We start from the raw sequence: 16,854 nt of genomic DNA, 5'->3' as shown, positions 1-16,854 counted from the left end.
TTTTTATCAGTGAGCTCAAAAAATTATTAATATAAAGATATTTAATGTCAAACATAAGATTGTTGTATTAGAGTGGGAATCTTTGAGATTGCGCAATATTGATATAGTATCGTCTCTGACGGATGGACTACTAATAACTGTCCAAATGTCTGTCTAGCACTCTTACTGTCAAAACCACCTCGGTGAATCCATTCAGCTGATTGGATTGTTTTCTCATTCCAACCAGTGCACTACAACTGACCCCTCCGTATAACAAGTTAACCACACACCCCATCACATGTGATGCTAGGTTAGACAAATTTCAATAATGACTGCTGATTCGCATTTGCCGATTATGTTTTCGACTTAATTTATTTAGAAATATCGTTGTTTAATTAAAAAGCCACCAAGAGGAGACATTCATGCATTTCAGTACAGGGTACATTTACGATGACAACATGATTTAAATCGATAAAACCATTTTTACTTCAGTAAATCAAAGCACAAGAACACGGAAGTGATGAACGTCGAATGAAACCAAAACAACATTTAAAACATCCTATGCTAACTTCAGGACAGATAAAATTAAAATGTCTTGTTTGTTTTGTTTTTTTCTTGTTCTTTTTAGTCTTAATTTTTGTTGCTGTTCGAATCCCGATATGCCGAGGAGCACGAGAATAGAAGGCGCGGTGACGACCGGCCTCAGACTTGGTTTAAAACCTTGGTGTCTTTAATTTTGGTTGGGTTGCGTTTGTTTTAAAAAAAAGAAAAGAAAAAAAAAGAGGGGTGGGGTGTGTGGGGTGGATGGGGTGTGTGTGTGGGGTGTGTGTGTGTGTGTGTGGGGGGTGATGGGGGGGCGGGGGGGGGGCGAGCAGTAACATTAAAATACAAGGAGTGGGGGGAATGCTATTAGTGTACAGGGCTGGATTTAGACTTTGGGGGGCCCAGATCACTTCAGGTTCGGTGGCCCTTCAACATAGAAATTAAATTACAGTGAAACCCCTCAACACCGGACCCCCTCTCAACCGGAATCCCCTCAAAACCGGACGTTTTCCGCGGTCCCGTGATTTACACATCTTTTAACACTATATTTTACCCCTCTAAACCGGAAACCCCTCTAAACTGAACACCGGACAAACAATTCGGTCCCAATGTGTCATCTTAGTGTAAATCCTACCCCTGAAAAACCGGATGATCAAACCGATACCAATCAATATGACGCCCACCTGTCTGTGAACACCGATAGCTAGTGCAATATGTGCATGCTCGAGATTGCTGTTATCAGTGTAATCACCGCTGCATACAGTACAGGTACCACTCAGCAGGCAAGATTAGCAACTTGACAATAAACAATTAAAAGGACTGATCGCAAGCTTTGGTATGGAGTTAACTACTGTAAACACATTGATTGTGTTGTAATTATGGTTAACATTAGCGGAGTTCGGGTTTGGGTTAGATGTCTTTATTAAGTTACGAGTGTGTTTTAAGGTCTTAAATGTGATCCTTCACAAACATGTCTCATGATTTGCTTCAAAGATTGACACAAATAACAGGGAATTTAATTTGCTGCCTTCCTATTGTGTGAATGTGTTGGGTTTTTTTTTAAATGTTTGTTTAGCGAAATAAAGAGTAAGCAAAAGTATATGTTGGCTTTGCGTAGTCGAATAGATGTTAGTAGTGTTTCATTTTCATGTCGATTTTCAACATGACGGAACGTCCAGCTAAACGTCGCCGTGTTGAACTCTCGCTCGATGATAAACTCAAAATAATTAAAAGTTTCGAAAGTGTACCTAAACCAACGTTAAGATCTTTGAGTGAAAAGTTTAGTATTGGCAAATCAACAGTTGGAGATATCATCAAAAAAACGAGAGGTTTATAAGGCAGAGTTTGAAAAGAATATTAGCGGGAATAAACGGCGGTTTAATAACGCATGTAAATTTGATAAGCTCAATGAACTAGTATGGCAGTGGTTCTGTCAAGCTCGCGCTAAAAACATCCCGATTTCTGGTCCCATCATCCAAGAGAAGGCCAGTGAATTTGCCAAGGAACTTGCAGTTGCTCATAAATGCACCATTTTTCAACATATTCTTGTTATTCTTGTTTTAAAACACTTTAACACTTTCCCTATTTTATGGAGAACGGAAGGTATTTCCGTCTAGGCAGCCCCCTGAAAACCGGACACCTCTGAACACCGGACATTTTACTTGGTCCCATGGATGTTCGGTATTGAGGGGTTTCACTGTACATGACAAATTAAAAAATTTTTATTACATTTTTGTTTATAAAGGAAGTCCTTAGTCTGAGGAGCCCCTCTGGCAGGGGGGGGGGGGGGGGAGAGCAATTGCCCCTTTATAAATCCGGCACTGTCAATGAACCATAATTGTATGCATGAAATGTTACAAAACTATATGATACAGTCACCTGTTATACAGCAGAGCCATACCCTGATCAAAATCCTGGAAGGGGGGTGGCACTACTTTTTATAAACAATGAATGAAACATTATACAAATTAAACCCTGAGGTGTGTGCTATTTTCTGGAGTAAAAAAAAAGAAGAAGAAAAAGGTGCAACTGCCCCTCCCCCTGCCAATTATAAACTCATGTGTTATGGCAACAACTGTTGGAAATCAAACTTGAAGCTTCTGGCACCCACAACCCAATCTCACCCCCACCCCCCATTTAATTAGTTATCCTAGTGTCAGCACAAAATATCTGTTCTAGAGGCATAGGCAGATAAGAAATAGTATTAAATATTATAAGATAACCCATGCCTACAGAACAATAACAATTATACAAAATAAAAATTTAATAAAACAAATGTATGTAGAAAAAGAAAAAAAGAGGCAAAATTATATATTACACGAGTTTAACATGAAACTAAGCCACAGATTGCAGTTCACACAATTTGTTTATTTATTATGAGAATACTTCCTAACATTTTCTTTTTTCTCAAAGAGAGGGTCTTTACATATTAATCGCCATGCAGTCTAGTACTGGTAAATAGATTTATTCAAAAGTGAATCTTTCTGTGGCATCCATCTCTAAATCCTCGAAACTTGTACAATCAACTGAGCAATTAAAGATTACCATTTGATGGGTGGTGTCAAACTGAATCCCAAGTCTTGCAAGTATGAATTACTCCTTAGCAGCAATATGTCAAACACAAAAAACAATTAATATTGTATTAAATGAAATTGTTGAAAGTGTTTCATTTTCAGCAGCAATTTCACCCACTACCCCAATTTTTCTTTCACATATCAGTTGAAACTGTTCTATTAGTTCTATCATTCTGTTCTCAATATCAAGATGCAATGTAATTTGTTTAATAGTTTGTCGTTTGAATCTCATGTTCGACATCTAATCAATGACTCCAAATCCATTGGTTCAGTTGCTGAAATATAAAAAAACAAACATGTTAAGTATTTCATATCCATCTGAAGAAGTATATTAGTCTGTAACTTAATTACATATCGTTTTATTAATTTCAGGAAAACATTTTATTTAACTGGAAACAAAATCAGTATAACTAAAAAATTATAAAATTAAAAGTATAGCAGTACATTATGAAAAGTAGTAAACAATGTATTTAACTTTGGCGATGTTATTTGATTTCTATTAGAAAGTTGCACAAAGCTACATATAAGATGACATGTGGAAGAAAAATGCCTACAATACACTGAAATGGAAAAAAAAAACCCCCACCAATACATGTAGTACCTGTTTAATAACCATAGTAAACACAAATGTCATTAAGGTATAATAGTATAAACAGAAGGTGCATGTAAATATTTTAGAATTTGTTCAAAATAAAAATCCATTCTGTACAAATACAAAAAATAAAAGAATAATAAAATGTCTTACCAGTATTTATTATAAATTACCCAAGATAGGTAATTGATCTGCTGTTAGGTGAAGAATTGTTTTAATATATACATTTGATTTGTACCTAAAAGTACTTTATTGAACCATCTACATAACCACCATATTATTATTGATATTTTATAAAAATAATTGAATTATCGGTACGATCCATAATTCTGAGAAAAATAACAGCTATTTGGAGAGCAGAGGTGTGACGTATTATTTTGAGTCACGTGACGGGCATTCCCCAAATAACTGCAGTGTCAAAACGATTTACCAAGCTCGTGTAACGAGAACACTTGACTGTCCTCTGCGACGTAGGGTAAATAGAAAAACAACAACAATGAAAATAAGTTATTAATTAAAAATTACCCAAGATAGGTAATTGATCTGCTGTTAGGTGAAGAATTGTTTCAATATATACATTTGATTTGTACCTAAAAGTACTTTATTGAACCATCTACATAACCACCATATCACACTTATTATTGATATTTTATAAAAATAATTGAATTATCGGTACGATCCATAATTCTGAGAAAAATAACAGCTATTTGGAGAGCAGAGGTGTGATGTATTATTTTGAGTCATGTGACGGGCATTCCCCAAATAACTGCAGTGTCAAAACGATTTACCAAGCTCGTGTAACGAGAACACTTGACTGTCCTCTGCGACGTAGGGTAAATAGAAAAACAACAATGAAAATAAGTTATTAAAAATTAATAAAAACACAAGCTTAAACATCAGTTTATTTTAGTAACAGAATCATGTTAAACGTCGACAATCCTAATTAGTTAGGCCTTTGCATCTATAGGTAAATTTATCGTTAGTCGCACGCGAAAAACTCTAAACATCTGGATCATGAATACCTTCATTTTCCACCATGTCAAATTCATTAGTATGCAAAATATATTTATTTGTTATTAATTTAATTGATAATAACAATATGTAGGACTACCTTCCACATCATTGTTCGTGCGGATAGTCAATCCAAACACACACCACGATGGCACATCAAAGATAGGGTTCCTTATCCACTGCCTGTCCATGTAATCCGTTAACTCAATGAGTGGTCCGTTATTTGCCCAAGCTCGCAGAACTGTAAACGTTTCCACGATGTGGGCTGATGGTAGAAACGGTAGGGCCATCAGTTGCCGGATATAACTGTGGACCGCTTCTCGTTTCCTGTAGCTAGTCACAAGCCCTAGCTCCTGGATGTGGCACCAGACTGCTTGCGTCCAGTGGAAGACGCATCCCTTGACATCCACATCAGAAAAAACTTCTCTGATTGCTTGCCAAGCTCCTGTAAAAATAAAATGATAAGTTTGTTGAAACATAAGATAAATGGATATAAACATTTAAATTTTAAAAACCCCCACCACCAACAACAAAAATATAAAACATACCTTTCTCAAAGTCAACAACAAACGTCTCCAGCACATTTCTCTCCATTTTCTGTTTGATGGCATCTAGGATGTGAAATGGATATAATATACAATTTATGCAGCACATCTTAATAAGCATATGAAACTGAACGAGAAGAAGAAGAAAGAAGAAGAAGTATTATAATATTCAACTTAGTCTGTGTGTTGAATGTTCCCGAGATGAATTTTACAAACCTTAACATAATCTTCCTTGCGCTTTCTGGACATTAAAGCAAATGCCAGTGGGAACTGTTTTCTTTTGCCATCTTTTCGAACAAATGCATGTATGGACATCAGCTGTCCTGCCCGGCTGAATGGATCGCCAACAACCTGAAACCATAGTTTGATTAAATTTTATTAAATATTTCTTTATACATACTTGTACAATATTTATTTAACTTTATTCGTTGAAGGTTCCTTCCATGAACCATCTTTTTGCTTTTTGTATAATATTTATATATATTATTGAAAGAAAAAATGTTACTGTCACAGGGATTCTATAATACCCGTAACTGAATAAAACACGATTATCAAAATATCTCTCCTAACTGTATATCTATTAGATCTCTCTGTAACAGGCGGTTAAACCCTAGTATGGCTCGTCTAGGTATGATCAGAGATACGATCTTATATAAAGTATATATTATTATAGCACGTTTAGTTCACTAGAAAACACAACAAAAACACAATACACTTTGGAATCTGTATTAACCTACGCTGACAAATGTACAGCCGTAGTAGTTAATTAATAACAACAATAATAACCCAGAACTGATCACTTAATTAGTTAATCTCTAGGTGTCTAGTTACACAATATGCGAATCACTTCACCGTGACACAACACCCACACGTGTGATAATTGAGAAACGCTTACACACACGCGTGCGATATTGGAGAACCGCTTCCAGGGGAACTTAATTAATAAAGGAATTACAACACTATTCCTAACTGGTTAATTTCTAATTAACCCTAACTACTCATTCAATAACCTTGTAACACAGAATTAATACTGGTACCTATCACAATAAAGACAATAACCTACAGTTTACCTAGGTCTTCTAGGATGACTGGCTAAGCTTTATATTACCAAATATTCGTATAATGTTAGAACAAAAAGTCTACGATTTACTTCGTCAGATGACCGAAGACACTGTCTAAAGAATATTGGTATAATACAGTATTAAAATATTTAAAGTCACATCAATCACATCAAGGTTATACACAGAGCAGAAAATATATAATTACCAAAGTCCCGTCTGAACTAATATAGATCGTTCAGTGGACGACGTCCGTGATCCCCTGGAGCCTTCCTAGTTCGTTCTCCCCATAACTCTAAAACTCTAGCTATTTATTATAAATCGAAATATCGCCTGGGGGTAAATCGCGGCACCGAATGTTATCATCTGATATTCCACCTCTCCCAGAGTCGGTATAATTTCTCTGATCGTCAGACTGCTTGTCGCCATACCGCGAGCAATCCCCTGGCCATAAACAGCACTACCGGAGATATTACGTAACTACTAGCCACATGGCCTCCGCACCTGGCTGGATGTGTACGGTCGTGCGGAGGTATTACGTAACCAAGTTGCCCACCTAGCTAAGTGCAATGAACTGCACACGGCCCTCTAAAACAATTAACATCGCCACAGGCGAAAAGATAATTAAGAGCATGTACCGTCACACACCCCCACCTCAAAAAGGATATTTCCTCTACTCTAGGAATAGGGAAATATACTACATTAAAACAAAAAGGTGCGTTAACCGACGCATACGGGCATTTATAACACATGTAATAATAAGGTGACTACCAGTAATCACACTGAGTCTCTGAGTCCCTGGTATACAAATATAATATATATAAAAACAAAACAGAAATCAAGAATGTCAACACATTATCATAACGTTCAACTTCGGGACAGGGCATCAGCGATTACATTGGATGTGCCCTTGATATGTCCAATGGTAATTGGGTATTCTTGCAGAAGAAGACTCCATCTCAAAACTCTCTGGTTGGAGGCTTTCATTAGGATGGTCCAGTCCGTCTTCGTCTTCTTGGAACAGCACAGCTCCAGCACCCACGTCACTGGCACCCACAGCTAGCTTGAACGGCATTCGGTAGTCTGGTGCTGCCATCACGGGAGACGAGTAGCGCCTCTGCTTGAGACGGTTGAATGACTTCTCGCATTCACCTGACCAATGGAACTTCGTTTCCTTCTTTTTCAGCGTCGCACGTTTTCCAGGTTTTCTCCGATAGGCATGCTGTCGAATCGGTGTAGCGTTGGGTTCCAAGCGCACATCTTGGCTTAAGGTATTGGTAACCGTTGGAAGGTTCTGACAAATGGAAACATTGTCTTGTTTCGACGTAGTCAACTTTGCTCGCTGGGGGTTCAAGTCTGCTAGAATCTGGCCGTTGGCCAACTTGACCTCTGCAGTCTTGACGTCATCACAGGAAATTGAGTGACTCTCAATTTGGACCGGTAACTCTGGAACTATCGGCAGTCTGTCAAAATAACCTTTTAGCAAATTGATGTGACAATACCTACTTTTCCTAACCCTATCAGGAGTGTTTATCACATACCCTGTCTCATTAACCCATTTGAGCACAACATAGGGCCCGAAATACCTGTTCTGCAATGAACCCCGTTTAATGGGAAGGTACAGCAGCACCTTATCCCCTGGTTTAAATTCCCGACTCTTAGCCTTCCTATCAAACACTGATTTTATTTTGCTCTGAGCATGGCTCAGTTGCTTCCTAGCTAGTTCGGTCGCCGGCAACCTTCCATCTCTAACTCTCTTATTTATTAATACTCCCTTGTCCACAGTTAACAAGGTAGTGCGAGCTGCCAACAAATTTGGATCAGCCCCCTGCTCTAGAATTAACTCTTGTCTATTACAAGGTAAATCCCCTCTATCAAACACAACTGGTTCAATTCCCCTCTGCGGGAGATCAACAGGTTTCACCACATTTAATTTGTCAGTTGACTTATCTACCATTTTACTGATAACCTCATCCACTCCAATTCCATGGCTCACACACGTATCAGACAAATCACAAATATCCTCTGGGTCTCGTGTTAACCTACTGGCCACAGCCCTAGTCTTTACACACGCCATATATCTAATCTCATCAACCTCACTCTCTTCTACTGGTAAAGGGCTGTCTTTAATTAACAATTGGTCACATTTCGGCTGACAACACTGACTAGTCAAATCATTACCCAACAAAACTCCTATGTTTTCAACAGGCAAGTCCTTCACAACACCCATAACGACTGGTCCCGTCACAAACTTCGAACACAAGAAAACCTTATGTAACCGGACAACCATTTTTTCTCCAGTAACCGAGCTTAAAGCCAAACTATGTCCTGTATCTGAATTTTCAATACCAGCTAAACACTTTTGCGTTATCAGACTCTGACTACACCCGGTATCTCTATAGATTGATATTGCCTTAGGACACAACTCTTGTTTCACATCACAAACCATACCAGTGGACACATACGGGTTTACTTTCTCTGCCATGGGACTAACCATTAACTCTCTCGCTAACGGAGCTGACCTCACTAAACCGACCACTTGCGCATTATCGCGTTTCCTTTTAAAACAGTCCCCGATAAGATGGTTATCCTTTTTACAGTAACTGCAATGTGGACGAAAAGTTCGTGCATTGGCTGATAATGCAGGTCTATCCTTACTTTGCCCACCAGGTGCATTCCTTGCCTGACTAGCTGACCAACTAGATGACTCTCCCCGATAGTTACTTTCCCGGGGAAAACCTGGCTGAAATTTCTTCTTATCACCCTGTTGTAAAGAGCTACCCGGTACTGCCTGAGCTTTGTGTATTAACACGTAATCATCTGCCACTATGCCTGCCTCCTCTATCTTTTTGACATCACGATCCTCTAAATGAATACGTAAGCTAACTGGTAATCCATTTTTAATGTCCTGTAAGATCAACAACTTCCGTAACTCGGTATATGACTCTACCTGATGAGAAATCACCCATTTATCAAACATCCCTGCCTTCTTAGCCACAAACTCACTATAAGACTGACCCTGCGTTTTTCTCAACTCGCTATACCGTAAACGATAATCCTCCGGTCGTAATTCATACGCCCTCAACACGGCTAACAATGTCCACTTAGACTGCGGCCAATTTAGCTGCTTAGCGGCCCGTTCAAAAAGTTGGAAGAACATGTCTACCTCCTGATCGTCAAATACAGGCACTGATCTATAAGCCTCCGACATGTTAAAACCATTTCCTGCCTCACGTCTAACTTCTTAAGTATTCAACTTTAACTCATGTTCCACTTTTAATTTTTCTAACTGGAATTCTCTATCCCTCTCTTCTCTCTCTCTATCCCTCTCTTCTCTCTCTCTATCCCTCTCTTCTCTCTCTCTCTATCTATCCCTCTCTCTATCTTCCCTATCCCTATCTCTATCTTCTCTATCTCTATCTTCTTTCTCTCTATCTCTATCTTCTTTCTCTCTATCCCTCTCTTCTCTTTCTCTCTCTCTCTCTCTCTCTCTCTCTCTCTCTCTCTCTCTCTATCTAATGCACGTTCTTCTCTTTCGTACTCAAGTTTTTTAAAAGCTAATTGTTGTTCCACACTTAACTCATTTATCTCTATCTCTGGAACAATCTCACTGTCTTCCATAACAGGCCTATCACCAAAAACTTCCTGGATAATAATTGTCTTTATATCACCTAAGGTTTTAGCTGATGTTAAATCAATTTCTCGCTCACCCGCGATTTCAACTAACTCGGCCTTACGTGCTCGCTTAATCTCCACTACACTGAGCGTAGGCCTATCCAGCAAATTCTTATCCATGTTTAGATATGACGCACTTATTATTAATTAATTTTCTAGTGAACAACGTGCTACTTCTGGTAAATTTGTAAAAATAATTTATAAAGCCCCCATTTACAAACAATACTTTTTTAAATATGCATCCCGTTTCAGATCCGGGACGAGCGCCCCAATTTTCTACTCCTGTCACGGGGATTCTATAATACCCGTAACTGAATAAAACACGATTATCAAAATATCTCTCCTAACTGTATATCTATTAGATCTCTCTGTAACAGGCGGTTAAACCCTAGTATGGCTCGTCTAGGTATGATCAGAGATACGATCTTATATAAAGTATATATTATTATAGCACGTTTAGTTCACTAGAAAACACAACAAAAACACAATACACTTTGGAATCTGTATTAACCTACGCTGACAAATGTACAGCCGTAGTAGTTAATTAATAACCGTCACAGTTACCTTAAAGGTTCCATCCATGAACCATCGTTTTGCTTGTTGCATAATATTTAGTTGGAATGGAGTAGCAAACACAAAGTGTCGGGAGTCGTTCACACGGATGTCTGCTAGAAGAAAATCTTCACAGTGAAGATACTCTGCATTCACCTGTAGAGAACACAATTCAATTATCAATTTTAAAAATAAATAGAAACATGATTTTAGTCATTGTTGTTTTTTTATTTTGATTATTTCTGTTAGAAAATTAATTGTTTTCTTATCACATCTACAGCCAATTTACCATAAAATCCAAATCCTTTGGTTCTGCTGGCCTCTGCTTGGACCTGTACCGATTGACTGATCTTTTTAATAGTTTCTGCTTTGGTTCTGCTGGCCTCTGCTTGGACCTGTACCGATTGACTGATCTTTTTAATAGTTTCTGCTTTGGCACCAGGAACATGTTGTCCTGCTGTATGCTTTCTGTTATCACATCCTCAATAACAGCCATCGCAGGGCGGTAAATCTCATCAGTTGCTTTTATCTTCGCCTGTAATTAAATATAAAAACATTATCTCCTGTGATTTTGAAATATTTATTTTAGTGCGTATATTTAAAAAAAAAAATAATGCATACATTGTATATGCAATTTATTACATTGAATAATGATTAATATAGTTCTAGCACACATACCTTTGAAGATATCTCTGCTCTTAGTGGAAGCTTAAGATCCGCTGGGTGTACATGAGTTTGCGTCCCAGGAGTGAATGTATCTCCCTTTTGACTGACCGTAGCGTGACATCTCACTGTTTTTGAACGAACGTTGCACGTCCACTTGACTGATGACTTATTGACATTCTGCAATACAAAATGATACAATACAAAATTGGTTTATTATGACAACATGTGCTGACAGACAATAAAATAATAGTTTGTCTTATGGGAATAATATGTATAAGCCAACCTGAACTACAGACAACAGTGACTAATTGAGACATATTGTATCTCTAAAATGTACAGACACGCTTCATAGTATGTCATTGTTAAATGTTAATTGCTAAAATAGTTTTGATGTTCTTTTGAGGAAGACCTTTAAATCTTGCGGATGTTTTTGTTTGTTAGTTTTTCAGAGATAAAATTTACATTAAATGAGATTATTTGTCAAGTGTTCAGAGGTAGGCCATTGAGGTTTCTGGTGAATTGTTTAGTGTTAAATCATGGGATTGTGGTAAATGAAATTGAGGATGGGATGGGGTGGGGGTCGATTCCGTTTTATTGAGGGTCATGTATTTCTGAACGTGCATTTATGGTATATTCCTCAAATTAACAGCAGGGTTTATAATTATTAAATAACATGAATATATCCACATTAGTTATTTAAACGAGATAGAAATACTATACTATACTAAAAAAAACAAAAAACCCTGCAAAACATTCATCATGCGAATTCATCATGCGTTTTTCGTTTGTAAATAAATCTTTATATGTGTTTGCTTTCTGTCTTTGGCAATCTAGCTGTTTACCTTCTGTCACCTGGAACTGGGCGAAATCAGACTACTCTGACTAGGCCTACTCGCCTATTTTATGTGTACGTTGTGAGAGCAGTGTAATATATATTTAAAAAGATGGAACAAATAAAAACAAAGAAAGGAAATGGTTTATTTTCAGCAGATGTTTCAACCTGAAAAGAAAAAGAACAATTAATTAGATCTGCTCGAATTTTAGTATAAACTATCCGCGTATTAGACCAAACTCTGTGGTTATTGACGGGATGCAGTCGATTCGTCCACGGACGATTCGTCCACTGAAAATTCGTCCACTGAGGAACTCGAGACGATTCGTCCACTACAAAAAATCAGTACCGGACGATTCGTCCACTGGGTTTTTATTTCGTCCATTATTACCCCATATTTTTTTTTTGCTGTGTCATAAATTTACAAAGGTGAAAATAAATTATATTGCATTAGATTACGCTTGGTTGATGTTTTTATAACAATGCTCTGCAGACATAATTCTTTGGCGTTTCTATTTATTCGGTTATTGTTTGTTTCTATAATGTACGCCTTTCACGCTACATGTCGTAGGATGTTTTTAGTACAATGTGCCCAGTAAAGATAATCTTTAGTCCTTCCCTTTCAACGTGGTAAGTGTACAGGTGTCCTCTATTGTGATATTATGAAGTAATTAGCAATGCAGGCTCATTACTGCTTAAGCTTGTTTCACCAAGTTGGATCCAGTAGCGTCTAAAACAACACGCCTTATTTCAAAGCTGCACCGCTAACTACCTGTATGGACGGAATGAATGAATGAATGAATGAATGAATGTTTAACGACACCCCAGCACGAAAAATACATCGGCTATTGGGTGTCAAACTATGGTTTGTTGAATTGTTTTTTAATGTACATTTAATTAATTAAATTGGAATTGAAGACAACACGTCTTTATTTTATTTCGAGGTTATTAGGCATAACGTGACGAGGGAGGGTACAGTGGATAGAATTTACGCCATTGAAGGAGAACATGACGGGGGGGGGGGGGGTAATAAAGTCTTCCGACGCGGAGGCTTGCATTACCTATTTACCACATTGTGTACGAGCGAGTGGACGAATCGTCCTTGGACGAATCATCCGCATGATAATGAATACAAACAGTTAATAAAAACTGGATAGTAATGTTGAATTCTAACTCTATTTCACTTTTTTCTGGTTATAGTATACACAAAATAATGTTAAGAAACGATTACAATGTCAAAGAAATAACTATTAATATGTTTGAAAAAAATGCAGTCATCGAGTGGACGAAGTGTCCGAGGTGAGTGGACGAATCGAATCGTCTGTGGACGAATCGACTGGAAAGCGTTTGTCAAACAATGCATTTTCTGAACAGGGAAGGGGATTGGGGTGTATATGAATTTAGCGAACCCGTTTGTGTAAGTTTTTCATAGATATATGAACAGCGTCATATTGTCCCTACAGTACTAACAAAAAAAAAAAAATATAATAATAAATAAATAAATAATTAAAAAATAAAATAAAAAATAAATAATAATAATAATACACATTTATTATTATTATTACTACTACTACTATATTATTAGCCTACTACTGCCTTTTTGGGGGTGGAGGGGCAAGATTAACGTGTGGAAGTAGGGCGATCTCGCCACCGGTCGATCTCGCCACGGGCAAGATCGCCGTAAATTCCATATACTTCTGGGCGAAATCGCCGTACTATATATATCTAACTAAAGAGGAATTTTATTATTTAAAATGTTTATATTACTAACATTAATTACCTTATAAACTCATTGTGTGGATGTTTATATATATATATATATATTTTTTTTTTTTCTGTTTACTCCGCCATTGTTGGTCGAGATTGCCGACACGTTTTCCTTCCGTGTTCCATCGTTTGCATTTAAATCTTATCATTTACTGCATGAAATAATACGAACAATGTTCAAATCAAATGTGATGTGTTTGTTACATTAATATGTTCTCAAACAATAAGTAAGTGTACAATGAAATGGTACACAAAACGTCAGCGATCTCGCTCAACCTTGCTGATATGGAGTAAACTGAACAAAAGCAATGACAGAAAAAACTAAAGCTTGGGAATAAAGAACAGTATCAAACCCAAAACATTAATTAAATATTATTATAATAACCAATTTATTGTAATAAACAGTGACATTCCCGTCTGCTTATATGTATATAGAGTACGGCGATTTCGCCCAGTAGTATATGGAATTTACGGCTATCACCCGGGCGAGATCGACCGGTGGCGAAATTGCCGGACTCCAACGTGTGTGCACACACCCACAAACGGCAGGCTAAACTTGTCCCTGCACGCAGAACCGGATTCATCTGGGTTAAAGGGATGCTAAATTAAGGCTTTTGGACTGGTATGCATATTCAATGATATATAATGGACATTATTGCTTAATATCAACAAGTATAATCTTATAGTTAATTAATAAAACGTTTAAATGTGACAGCTAGTCTTAGAACTGAAGAAACAAAACGTACCTGCTTTTTGCGGGTGCCTCGCAATGTTCTGTATTAATATCCACCCCCGTAAGCCAGCAGTAAGTATATATTATATTTCACTACAAAATGTACCACCACTGTCAGTGTCGAAATAACTGTATTATGCTTCGTCCATAACCCACGGACTGTCTTGATAATCGGAGTGTTTTCTTAGTTAATTGGTCCTTTCTTTCCGTGGCCTACATATGTGATTCCTGATAGGCAGGTGTATATTGCAGGGTAGCGTCAAGGTAAGTGATTACCACTTACACAAATAATTGCCAGGTTTTTTTAAGTTCACAGGGTATTGTGGGTTAACCTGCCGCCCCTACAATGTCAATGGACATTATTAGCCGCCCTGTTTATTAGAATAGGGGTAACTTCGGACTTCGGTAATCTTATTATTGTTGTTATTATTATTCTAATTTTAAGAGTACATTAATTAAAAGATAAAAGTTACAATGCAGGATAAAAAGTTAAAATATAGAGTAATACTATATTTATAAAATGCCACCTTTTGCTATATTTACATTAGTATTTTCATTGTTACGCATGCCTGGGTCATTACTTTGTATGCAGTTGGGGTCCAAATGATAGCCTGCTGTAAAAGCCACTTCGTCTAAATAATCAACTTGTTAGTTTATCGCCTTTGAAAAATGTCCGACAATTTTCTAGAAAAGTACTCGTGAAGAAAAAGCTATTAGATTTACTTGAGAGGTTGTTCTTTTTAAATTATTGAAATAACACATACAGTGCTTCATGTAGAAGCGTTGTTATATGGAAACCGTTTGAGTTGGTACATAACTACAGTAACAATAGCACGTGTCTGAAGATTCCTTTTTTTAATCGCGATTGCTGATATGTTACCACTGTATTAAAATACAAGAGACAAATCCAAGGTTGGTATGTTTTCAGCAATAAACGTTAGGTTACAAAAAAAACCTAGATTATTTGATTAAAGTAGAAGACATCAAATCTACCCAAGTAAGCATGGCCTCAATCAACGTCTGACAACAATTAAATTCGAAAACAAAAGATCTCTTGAATTAAAAGCATGGCCATATACATCATAGACAATATAGATGTATACATATCTGTACCCCCGCCCCGGAGTTGGTTACTGGCGAAGTCAGAGGCTAAATCCGGGGTGGGCGTGCCTGAACCCTTGTGGATATAGGAACGTAAATAGAGTTCCCATCCCATCCCCATATCTGTATGTAGGTAGATAGATGAATACCAGTAAACATGGCACAAGCTGCCCTTGACGTGCCATATCCATGCTTATCATGTCATCATACTGTGCGTCCACGACAAGAAGTTACCCAATGTAATAATTGTTATGTGTGGCAACACCGTACGTGTAATAGAGGAATCTCGCGACAAATGTACCGTCAAGTTGTGAGGGAAAATGTAGACATACAGTGGACATGCGATACTTGTCAGTCACAATCTGATCATTCTATGGTGAGTCCACCTATTTTCATACACTTTAAAAATGTATAACTAAATTATTATTTACTATTACCTAGTGATGTTTCAATTATCTATTATAATCCATAATCGATTGTGTGGAGTAAAATTTACTGTAATAGTTTGATAGAACTGATGCAAATATGCTGGGGTTTAGGTTTGTTTTTCATGTGTACCTAAACAAAAAGTATATTAAATTGTTAATAAAGGTAAAATTAGCCATATTCTGATATAATGTTGCATTGATTATGTTAAGTTGGCATATGTTATTACTTTACTTCCCAATGTGAATGACCTAAAATGAATACATGGACAAAGTTTCAAATTGTGTTTAACATATAGACGTAACATCAAAAGTTGCAACCTACGACTAACATAAACATGACGTCAATTAACATGTCAAAATGTAGCAGTGCACATCCAAATTTTCATCATTAATTTATACTTAGTGTGAGCACTTAGTGGAATTTATACAATACAAACATAGCAATTGCATGCATTATAGGCTAGTAAGAACAGTACATATATGATATACAGGTACTATATAATTATAGACAGTAGTGGCTTTATTTATATATATGTCTATATCTATGTATGTGTATGTATGTATATATATGTATATATGTATATATATGTATGTATGGTATGTGTGTGTGTATATATATATATATATATATATATATATATATATATATATATATATATGTACACATGCATGTACATGTAATCTTTAATACATCTGAGACAGATCACAGATAATGCAAATAGTTATGTAATGTGTGCCAGCATACACAGCCGCAGCTGTAGCAAGCTAACTGGTTTCAGAGACACGCAAAAATATTGAG

The 16,854-nt window shown here is 37.0% G+C and overlaps 1 protein-coding gene across 2 annotated transcripts; it reads right to left on the bottom strand.

Annotated features, from left to right (window-relative positions):
* Nucleotides 1-3,193: 3,193 nt before the first annotated feature.
* LOC121380077 lies at nucleotides 3,194-14,719 on the bottom strand. 2 transcript variants are annotated; one of them, XM_041508828.1, is made up of 8 exons: nucleotides 14,540-14,719; nucleotides 11,207-11,371; nucleotides 10,818-11,063; nucleotides 10,541-10,684; nucleotides 5,460-5,594; nucleotides 5,247-5,316; nucleotides 4,799-5,143; nucleotides 3,194-3,370 (listed from the first exon to the last, which is right to left on the bottom strand). In XM_041508828.1, the coding sequence occupies exons 3-8, from the start codon at nucleotides 11,022-11,024 to the stop codon at nucleotides 3,324-3,326; spliced, it is 948 nt and encodes a 315-aa protein (XP_041364762.1). In that variant the 5' UTR covers nucleotides 11,025-11,063; nucleotides 11,207-11,371; nucleotides 14,540-14,719; the 3' UTR covers nucleotides 3,194-3,323. The 2 variants fall into 2 exon arrangements, with proteins under 2 accessions (XP_041364762.1, XP_041364761.1); XM_041508827.1 differs by lacking the exon at nucleotides 14,540-14,719 and adding an exon at nucleotides 12,037-12,291.
* Between the last annotated feature and the right edge of the window lie 2,135 nt (nucleotides 14,720-16,854).

Source organism: Gigantopelta aegis, chromosome 8 (genome assembly GCF_016097555.1).
Source record: "Gigantopelta aegis isolate Gae_Host chromosome 8, Gae_host_genome, whole genome shotgun sequence".
Taxonomy (NCBI): Eukaryota; Metazoa; Mollusca; class Gastropoda; order Neomphalida; family Peltospiridae; genus Gigantopelta; species Gigantopelta aegis.
The sequence above is the reverse complement of the archived record's forward strand: the minus strand, read 5'-3'. Positions and strand labels throughout refer to the sequence as shown.